A 10110-nucleotide genomic window follows, 5' to 3' on the forward strand; every position below is an offset into this window, starting at 1 on the left:
TAGCCAGGGACCGGTGCCTGCCAGTCATGTCACTCTTGTTCTCTTGCACCGTTTCATAACCTACTTGGGATAAACCTGTTCCCCTGTTTGCTTCAGTGCTTCTGCTCAGAGGCTTGTGAGTGAACCCCCCCCCACCGCTAACGTATTATGACAGATTAATAATGTCATTACTATGGTATTTAAGGCCTGATCCGTATTTCCTTTTCTTTGGCACCAGCAGTCTCCAAAGGTTCCCAAGCACCTGCACGAGCAGATCCAAGGCAGGTATTTGCCTGCAGAAGGTATCTATGTCTTACTGCAGCAGCTTGCTAGGAAGACTTGCTTGCTGGAAAAGCCTCCCTACACTCCTCTGAGAGCTCCCCCATGCCTGCCTCAGGCAGTTCAGTTTATTTTTATTGCTGTATCTGACACGTCCCCTTAGTACGTATCATTAACATCCTGAGCTGTGCTAGTCAGCGTTTTCATTTTCAGACCCAGGATCACAAACAAGCAGAGGTTTTTCCTAGAAGGATGGAGTGGACCATTCCCAGCACTGCTTAGGTCTGGCTCTCCCCTCGCTGCTGTCCCAAGGCCCTGGCCATCCTCCTCAATTATCTTTTGGAGGATGGCTTTTCTTTTTATAAATTCACCAAGCAAAGTTATGTCACCACTGTGGTAGCTTCCCTGCTGTACATTTACAGATGCTGTTGCTTATTCAGGTACTGGAAAGGCAGCAGGGAGGAAGGAGGGTCCACTAAGGCCGTGCAATGGAAACGTGCAGTGGTGAAACCCCCTCTCCTCTGTGTGCCAGAGCATCTGGTCAGACTCCGGCTACAGTCCGGGCACCCTGGAAAGCCCCCGTTACAAGGCGCAGGCACACACTGCTTGCAGGCTTCAGGCTGCAGCTGGAGCTCAGCAGGGACCAGCCAAGGCTCGTACTCAACACTCGACAACAGCAAGTTGGGACACGCAGGAGACCCCACTGAACTTGTCTCGGGCTTTTTAGCTCAGGAGCTCAGGCTGAAGTTCAAACACCCTGGGACCTCAGCCACTTTTCTTGCGGATGTAGGAATCCTGATGAAGGGGCCATACAAACCAATGCTCATCAGCTCTTAGCAGAGCATCAACACCATCAAAATAGATTCTGAGGAGAACTAGAACTGGATCCCAACCTGAGGATCTTTGAACCTGAAACAACCCACAAGACACAGAGTCAGAGTTAACAACTGTAAAAGCAGGGTTGAACTCCCTGAGACTGCAGACAGTTGTAGGTCTGGGATGGTTGGTTCAAACGGATCTTGTATTTGCAAAAACCAGAGTATCAGGGTGAACGTGGCTCAGGACTGGCTACAAAGGAACCGTAGAGATGAGATCCACTGCAGAGTCACATCACGGCAGGTACCTGTTCCACCATGTATCAGCACCAGAGTGCCTGCAGTGCTATCAAAATACTGAGTCTTCAGGGCATTTTTAAAGTCCTGGGCTTTGCACAAATATTGCAATGGAGGGGAGTATTTAAAGCCTCCATGCCCCTTACTACTGTCTCAGTGACTGGCAGACTGGAGAGCAGGAGGATGGACGGATGGACAGACGGACAAAAGCTCTGGATTTTCTGTTTGCTCACAGCTGGTGGGATATTTTTGCTCATTTGCTGTCTGGCTGCTGCTTGGCAGGACACTTGCCATGTTGTCCAACAACTTTAATCCCCTGGTCTCAGCAGGTTTGCAGTGTGGCTGCTTAAAGCATTTAAGACCTTTGCTCTTAAATGCCTGCAGTCCGGGGATGGGGGGAGAGAGGGGCGTTAATTTATAGAGATTCATTCTGCCAAAATACCAGACTAAAAGCCTCTCTCTGGTATGAGACATCATAACAGCCTGGAGGCTGGAAGGAGTCTGTGTTAATTATGCATGAACCATGTTCCCCCGGCTGTAACTTCTCTGCCCACGCCACAAGTCTCCACACACATCTGGCCCATACCATCCTCCTAGGCACTCCAACAAATGTGCAGCAGATGTCAGAATGGGCAGAGAAACATGCAGATCCCAGGGAACGTGTGGGTGTTGGGTGTGCTGCTCTGCTTGGACCAATTGGACATGCTTCAAGGAGCCCAGGGCCTGCCAGCTGCCTGGGTTTGGCTTTCCAGCAGTCTGTTGCATGAGAGGACACAGGGATAGTCAAAGGGGATAGGTGGGCCATGTTGCTGGTTAAAATCTAGCCAGGCTCAGAGCATCACCCAAACCGACTTCATTTGACAAGGAGGTGAGGTTTGTATGGTCCTTGCCTGTATTATGGTTGGTCTGGAATAACAGACAACCATGATTTCCTACAGCATTTGCTCTCCAAAACCTCTGTTTGAGAAGTTCAGAGCTTTCTAGTAAGAATAAAGGCAGGCAGAAGTGCCAGCAGACCCTGAGAAGAAAGACCAGGGACTACTGCTTTACTTAGAGACATGCTGTATGTCCAGGTGGCTCCTGCTGTCCACACATGGGGTGAAGACCAAGCAGAAAGGATGCTCTTCCCACCTGCACATTGTTATGGCACATAGTGCAGGGCATTGCAGCCCCTAGGTCCTCTCTGCCTCCCTTTCCCAGCATCAGAGGATGGTGAGAGCCACTGGGGAATGAGGGAGACCCTCGTGGTGTGCGTGGTGACGGGCTACAGGGGGCCAGAGACCTTAGTCCTCGCGGGACGTCCAGGCCTGGTACATCAGCCACTTCCCACGGGATTTCACATACTAGTGCTAGTGTAGCATCTGCTTCCCAGAAGCGCCTTTGTGCTGGCACCAGACAGGGTGCCTGGGCACGCAGCTGTAACTCCACACACGCTGCATGGTCACATCCAGACCAAGTGGCTTTCCATTCCAGTTGCTTCTTCCCACCCTCCGAATCTCCCAGTGCTTCTGCGAGAAGTGCTGTGAAGTCTAAGCCAGTGACGTGAAGCCTCTGAGCCTGGCGTCTGCACGGTCCTCTGGGACCCTCGCTCCTGGAGCTGAGCTCTCCAACTCGGTTGCTCCTGCCGCTCAGTTTTTGTGTTCACGGCAAAGGCCAGCAGATCAGGCCATGTTCTAACAGGGGAGCCAAAAAAGAGCAATCCTTTGCGCAGGCTTATGAATGTGTGTGTGGGAGGGGAGCTTGTCCGTGAATAGCTCTAATAAATTTTAGCTGCGTGAGGAGCAGGAGGAAAGTCACTGACCCATTGCCCTGAGCCACCCGAAGGCATAGAGCGTTTGGAGGTCATTCATTAAAGGCAGTGCTGGCTACACGCACGCTCGTAAATCTGCACCCACAAACCTTCAACACTGCTCAGCATCGCGCCTCTGACCCGGGACACAGGAAGCATTAGGGCACCCATGGACCAACTTTCCAGAAATAAACAACCACTGCTTTGTCCACATCTCCCCACATCTCCCCTCCTGTGCTTAGAAGGAAACTGAGTTACTAGAGCCAAGAAATTAAAATACCCTGGTCTGGGGCTTGGGATCCAACTGCTGATCCCTCAGCCCACGGCACATGGAAAATTGAATCAGAAGCTGTAGGGACTTGCAGAGAGCAGGCAGTCTTTTTCCTTCCCGCCAGCAAAATTTCCCCAGGATGCCCCGCTCATTTCACTACTTCATTTAAGTCTGGATTCCTAAAGGGCTGTCCCTGTTTCCTCACTGTGGTTAGTACCTCAGGCATGGAAAAAGACACACAGAGACTGCAGTTTGGAGGAGAAAGCAGGACTTTGCGTTCCCTCCCACCCCCGTACAGCTGGGCACCATCACTCCTGTTAGAGGGCAGAGCGACCAGCAGAGAGCCAAAGCCCTCCACCAGGTGCTGGACAGACCCACATCCTTACGGACAGTGCCCTGCTCTCTAAACCACAGCGTGCTGCTGTAATGTCTCTCCAGTCCAGATGATGCTAATTAAGCAGTAGTGCCTGGAGGTAATGTGCTTCCATACGTCCGAGGCACTAATGGTGCTCAGCAAAGGCATAGAGCAATTAGTCCATCTTCAGGTGTTGCCCCCACAATAAATCAATAGCTATTAAGGATAATTTATCCCATTTTTAACAGTCACACAGTTTTCCCCATTCTGAATCTCAATTTCAAATTACCAGCCTGCAGTGGGGTTTATTAAGCCACGGTGCTTTTGACCTTGGAAGAGAAAGAAGGTGGGTTCTCTGGTGCCCTTCACAGCCACTTACATCAGGATGTGCTTTTTATGTGTCATGTACATCTGCAAATGTCCACCAAGAATCAGGGTTGGAGAGACCAAATCATCACAGCCAACACCTCTTGTGCCATGCCAGGATGTATTGGATCATGGGGGCACAGTAAAGTGAAAAGGATGGCAGGATCAGAGAGGAGAGCTGTAAGAGCCCTCCATCCGCCTCCTCCATCCCTCATGCCAACACGGAGGAGGCCTAGCAGGAGATCAGAGTTAATGGCACAACTCTAGACACACGGGGTCTCAATATACTGCTGTGCCACGGACTGTGTGCTCTGCTGTAGCAAATCCATGACTCCTTTGTCCCCACCTGCCCCTGGTGACAGCGGCATACCTGCGGTCTCCGGTGGATGAACACATTTGAAGGACTGTGAGATGTTACAGCGCTGTCATGGTCACCCAGGTTTTTTTTCAACAGGGGGAAAATGAATGTGGGAATTGTCGAACGACAGAAAGAGCAGACATCCGAGGGATGCCCCCGGTACCACCGAGCAGAACATGGACCCTCTTTGGACCAGCCCCTGACAACCCTTTCTAAGTGTCTCAGACGTACTTAGGGAAGGAAAACCCACACAGGTAAAATCCTCTTGCTCCCAGAAACAAAAATAGAAGCGAGGATAAATAGACTTTGAAATGTCTCTAGTACCTTTACCTGCAGAGGGTTCTTTGTGCTTATGGCAATGACGTGATACTTGTAGTAACACAGCTCACAGCTCCAGCAGCCTCTCTCACTAATCCACTTGATCAGACATGGCTGGTGCGTGCACTTCACCGATCCGTCGCATCGACACGGGCTCAGCAGCTCCCCCTGAAAGAGAGACAGCATCAGCGGGGCTCCCCTCCTCCCACAGGGCCTGAGCATGGCACGGCACGGCACGGCACGGCAGAAGCTGGTGCTGGCCAAAGTGCTCCATCCTCCAGCCATTTGCTCTTTTTTCTTTTTTGCCTGGTTTAGCTTAGGTAATCGTCCTGCCTCCATCCATTTTCCCTCTAATAATTCTTGGTTTATGTGAACAGAGCTTGACAGGGATGTAACGGTCTCAAATACTTGGGTCCTACAATTTTTTGTGCAAAGAGACAGTTGGGTAGCTAAGAGATGCCTAATATCACCGCAGAAGGAAAAGCTAGATGAGCACAGCTCTTACTAGACACCAGAGGACCCACACAAGACCACAACGAGTGGACACAGCTCTGTTGGCAACCAGATGCCACTGTTTCACTGCTCAGGCTTCTGGGTCTCTGCCACCTACTTTAGAAAGCGAGGCCGGCGGTGGGGATAGCTGCGAGACAGCCTCTGCTGGGCTGGGGTCCCGCGCAGCCCAGGGTGGCGTCCTCGAGCCCGGCCGGCCGGAGCGGGGACACAGACGTGGCGGCCCTTGGACTCTCTGCGCCGGCTGGCTTCGCCCGCAAAAAAAAGCTGGACTGAGGCCAGGACGTGCCAGGCGGTGGGTGGGTGTCTGCAGCGCTGGACACAGGACTCTCCTTCCCAGTGCTGCCGGACCCAGAGGGACAAGCCTGGCCGTGGGTGGCAGGTGTGTGCTTTGAGTCCAGGGCATTGTGTACCCATAGCCCAGCAGAGAAAAGGTCCTCAAATTTCACCCCCCATCCACTTCCCGCAGACAGTCTGTCCTGAAAGTGAGGCATACTGATGGATAGCCTGTAGGGCTGGCTATTTCCACCCTAGAAGCAAGCAAGGTGGAGAACAAATTGTGTCCTGGCTTATGACACACAGATATTTATCAGTGGTGGCCAAAATGCTGAACCTCCTGGCTCGCTCCCTTGTTTCTGGTGTAGCTTTAAACATACTATCCAAGAAACCCCAATATTATTCTGATCTATCTGCTATCGTCCTGCTCACCACGGGACTAAATTCCTCTTGGCACACACAAGCTCAGGAGCTCATTTTACAGACATTTGCCATCATTTATTTAGGGAAGAACAGAGCTATTACATTTTACTCCCCACCTTTTAGTGTTTAAAAGCCACAGTATTGACCCCAATAGTGTACGTAGCTGTGCTCCAAGATTTGAAACCATTCAAAGGCAGCATGAGAATATCTACGGGATGGGGAAGGCTGGCATCATACTTTCAGTGCTGGGGCGAGGATATTTCCTCTGACACCCCTAAATCAGCCCCATCATTACCACTGACAGAGCACCAGGATAACAGACCCTGGCACCTGAGGCTGCTGGACACAGCAAAAGACACCCACCCCAGCTGCCTCGGGTTAGGAAACCAGATCCTGCTCTTGCTAAGCCTGGTGGGAAACTGTCTTAGCTTTCAGGGTACCACATCAGGTCTTGGGACCTGAGGAACTGAGCACCACACTGGGCAAAAGTGATACTTTTTTTATGAAACCTAATGCAAACATGTTAATAATTTCATTTTTTCAGCTAGGTGACCTAAAAATGTCATCTTCCATGAAATTTTAGCAAAACTGTAAATAACTGTTTACGTTACAAAACCAGGCTCAGCTCTACCTGTCACTGGTTTTCTTCACCCACTGGAGGGGGTGCAAAGGGAGAGGGGGAGCAAGGAGGGTTGTAGGATCCGTGAGCCTTTTTCACCTGGGAAGGTGCGACAGGACAAGCCCGGAGAAGGGAAGCAAGGAAGCGTTAGATGGCAGGAAGGTGTGTGTGGGAAGGAGCACTGACATTAGGCATTCAAACTCCCCTGTGTGAGGTGCAGTCTGAGGGGCTCGGGTTCGGCTGTGCGTGTTGGTGTCCCTTGCTGGGACTGGGTGGGCGACCACAAGTGTGATAAGGAACCCGCAGGAGCATGTATTGCCAGCCAGGATGCGAGCGGGGAGGGATCGGGGCTCAGCACAGCTCCCCTGATCCCCTGCTTGCTAAACCTGTGCCTGCTGCACCCCTCTTCCATCCCAGGAGCCAGCCCAGTGCAAGGACCGCTGCTCCGTGCATCTGGTCTACCCTCCTCCTCTCAGTCCCTGCTGCTTTATTTTCTCAGCAGCTTCACCCCTCCAGCGCACCAGTGTGATCCCAGCACCAAGCAGGTAATGCAGAAACCTCCCAGCTCTGCAGCACCCCTGCCTTTCCACCTCGCCGCACACTGGGGTTATCTGAAGGGCTCAGAAACCCACCAACTGGGTTTCGTCTAACCAACAGCTGGAGGCACCGGTGATGAGGGATCAGGAACAGGGCAGAACAGAGCAGAAACAAACAGCAACAACCTCCAGGCAACAGCAGAGGACAAAAACTGTAGCTATACCCTGGACTCGTGTTGGCTTCTTGGGCTCTGTAATAAACAAGTCTAAAAAATCTGAGCTTGTCTCTTCAGAACCAAGAGTTGTCCATAAACATCCTCCACTGCTGCGGGGACCCAGTCCCCCTTTCCTAATGGGGATGCTCCAACCCAGACAGTCCTGCTGGCTCCTGCCAGAGCTCAGGACTCAACCGTGGAGATGAAACCCCCAGTTTCTTGATTTTTGCAACTCTAGCAAAAACCTAATTTTCTTCAGCCCTGTGAAATATTACAGCCTTGCGTGTGGCACACAGCTGCTTTTGCATACTGCGAAGCCCCATTCTGTCCGCAGCAGACATTCATAAAACACTGCCGTATGCACACACGTGCACACGGGCGCCTGTACCAGCAGAAAAATAAACACCAGGGGCATATTAAAGGGATAAATCCTTCGTACAGCAAAGGAGAAAGAGTCTCATCACGGGCTGTACAGCGAGCTCAGGCGCAGTCCCTTGGCTGCGATACGCACGAAGGATTCGCTGTGCGGAGACCTCTGCTAAAAGCTGCACACACACAAAAACGAGCCCAAAGTGGGGTGCAGATCACAGCAATTAGGGATAGAAATTAAATCCCCATGCCCATTTCTGTAGGTTTGTCGGAGACCTCTCTGCACAACGTATTCTCCAGTGCTTGAAGCTACAGTGTTCCCACCAATTCCGTTGGGGGAACTGCTCTCCAAAGACCCGTTGAAAGGTCACTTCCCAACGCTTGTTTTTGCGATTTTCCTTTTTAGAGTTACAGTCCGTCGCTCGGATCAGCCTAAGCAGCATTTCTGCTTTATCAGCAACTAGTGGAGAAATGCTCCCCGGCAGCAAGCTTCATCTTCAGCTTGCTCAGTACCATCTTGTTCCCCTGAAACAACCAAGTGAGCTTAGGACTCAGGGCACCCACCTTTTTTGTTGTTGTTGTTGGTATCCAAGTCTAAATTAGAGTTCATGTCAAAGGTGGAAACCCAGAGTTAACAAAAAGGGAAGGGTGGCTCTGGCTTCAGCCATAAGCTTCTCAACGTATGGATGAAATACTCTTCTCTATATATTATTACTCTACTTCTGGGAAGGGTAATATATTAAGCAATTATGTATAATATTCTTCCCTGTTTCTGGCTGTGATGGGAGCGTGTCTCTAGGGGCAGCGGTGGCAAGGCCAGGCTGAACTGGCTTTACCCTGAGGAGGACAATACTGCTGGAGACGAACTGGGAGTGCAGGTCTGTTCCAGCTCTATCCTCTCCTTATGAATTCCCGATCTGTGCCCGTTGCAGCACGCCAAAGTGGTTAATGATTATCTGGGCCCTGCTACTTTAAGCCTACTGGGAGGAATTCTGAGAAAGGATGGGAAAAAAATTATTGCCAGCGCACGTTTCTGATGCTCAGTCTGTCTAGGGAGAAAATAACAACGTCAGGAGCAGCATCACCCCCGTTGCATGCTGGTGTCGGTGTTTTTCCCAGCTGTTTCGTCCGTCATTTACCAGTGCTGGGAGCCCATTCACACATTGCTACCAGAGCTGCAGCTGCTCACCCACCAGCAGGCGGTCATGGGATGTGTTTTAACTATAGATTAACTACAGCAAATTCGCCCACCCGGTCTCCTTTGAACATGGCAGGCCTGGGGACGATGGTGTCATTGGGCCAGGTCATGGTCTCCCGGGGTCTCCCAGCTCCAGCTGTGCTGACCTGTGTCTGCTGCCTGGGCTGCTCCTGAGCACCAGCTCAGCTAGAAAGAGCCACATTAGCAACATCCTCCTACCACAGCTGCTAAAGCAAACGATTTGAAAACCAGTGCAAGGTGTACAGCAAACCGGGACGGCTGATGTTGATCTTAACACCTGCAGCTTTTCCTCAGCTGTGTGTTTTCCCTGCTCAGGTGTACAAAGCAGCATCGGTCATTAGCACCATGCCCAGGACCAGTGCCCCAGGCCACAGCAGGGCAGTGAGAAGAAGCTAAAAGAGTTGTCCATGCCACGAGGGCTACCATCTCTCTCTGGGTATGCACATGCAGCTGCCACTGCTCACAGGAGTAGCTGCACGCATGGATCTGACTGGCAGCATTTATCTGAGTTTGTCTTGTTTGGTAAAGGAGACCAGAAATATTTAATTTCAGGTCTTCAACTGAGTCCCCTAAATACACCTAGATCTTCACATCGAATTTAAATGCAATGGGAAGTTTTATTATGGCAAATAAATGCCAAATGATTTCTATATTAGGAACATAATTACAGAGGAATTAAGTCAAATGGCCAAGAGAAACCCATTGTTACAGAGCTGGTAAACTTCAATAAACATGTACTAATGATCACTCTGTCTTCACACACACTTACAGGAACTGCCCCTCCATCCTTTCAAACTAAACACACACATAACTACCAGCATCTCAGCCGCTTTCTGAGTATCCTCCTGTGTGCCAGCCAGCAACAGGCAACAAGGGACACATAATAAGCACCTATGAATATGTGTATTGCATGAAATTCTCCAGCATTTTGGGAGACTGATGCAGAGTGTGGACCCAGCAAGGAGTCAGTGGGCTTGCATCTCCCGCGGTGTTGGGACAGCACAGGGCATGGTTATGCAGAGGGCTCTGCGGTGGGGTGGCATCTGCCCAGGTGCCCAGGCACTGACCCCAATCTCTGTGTCAGCAATGATTTGCCAAGAGACTTTCCTTGGGGGG

The 10110-nt window shown here is 51.0% G+C and overlaps 1 protein-coding gene across 1 annotated transcript in view; it reads right to left on the bottom strand.

Annotated features, from left to right (window-relative positions):
• The window catches only part of MARCH4 (membrane-associated ring finger (C3HC4) 4, E3 ubiquitin protein ligase), a 34477-nt gene extending 25394 nt beyond the window's left edge, over positions 1-9083 (bottom strand). Inside the window, exons 1-2 of the mRNA XM_010294376.1 lie at positions 9027-9083; positions 4840-4995 (exon numbers count right to left, since the gene is read on the bottom strand). Coding sequence (XP_010292678.1) covers positions 4840-4995; positions 9027-9083 — 213 coding nt within the window. The remainder of the gene's footprint in view (positions 1-4839; positions 4996-9026) is intronic.
• Between the last annotated feature and the right edge of the window lie 1027 nt (positions 9084-10110).

Source organism: Phaethon lepturus, unplaced genomic scaffold (genome assembly GCF_000687285.1).
Source record: "Phaethon lepturus isolate BGI_N335 unplaced genomic scaffold, ASM68728v1 scaffold10219, whole genome shotgun sequence".
Taxonomy (NCBI): Eukaryota; Metazoa; Chordata; class Aves; order Phaethontiformes; family Phaethontidae; genus Phaethon; species Phaethon lepturus.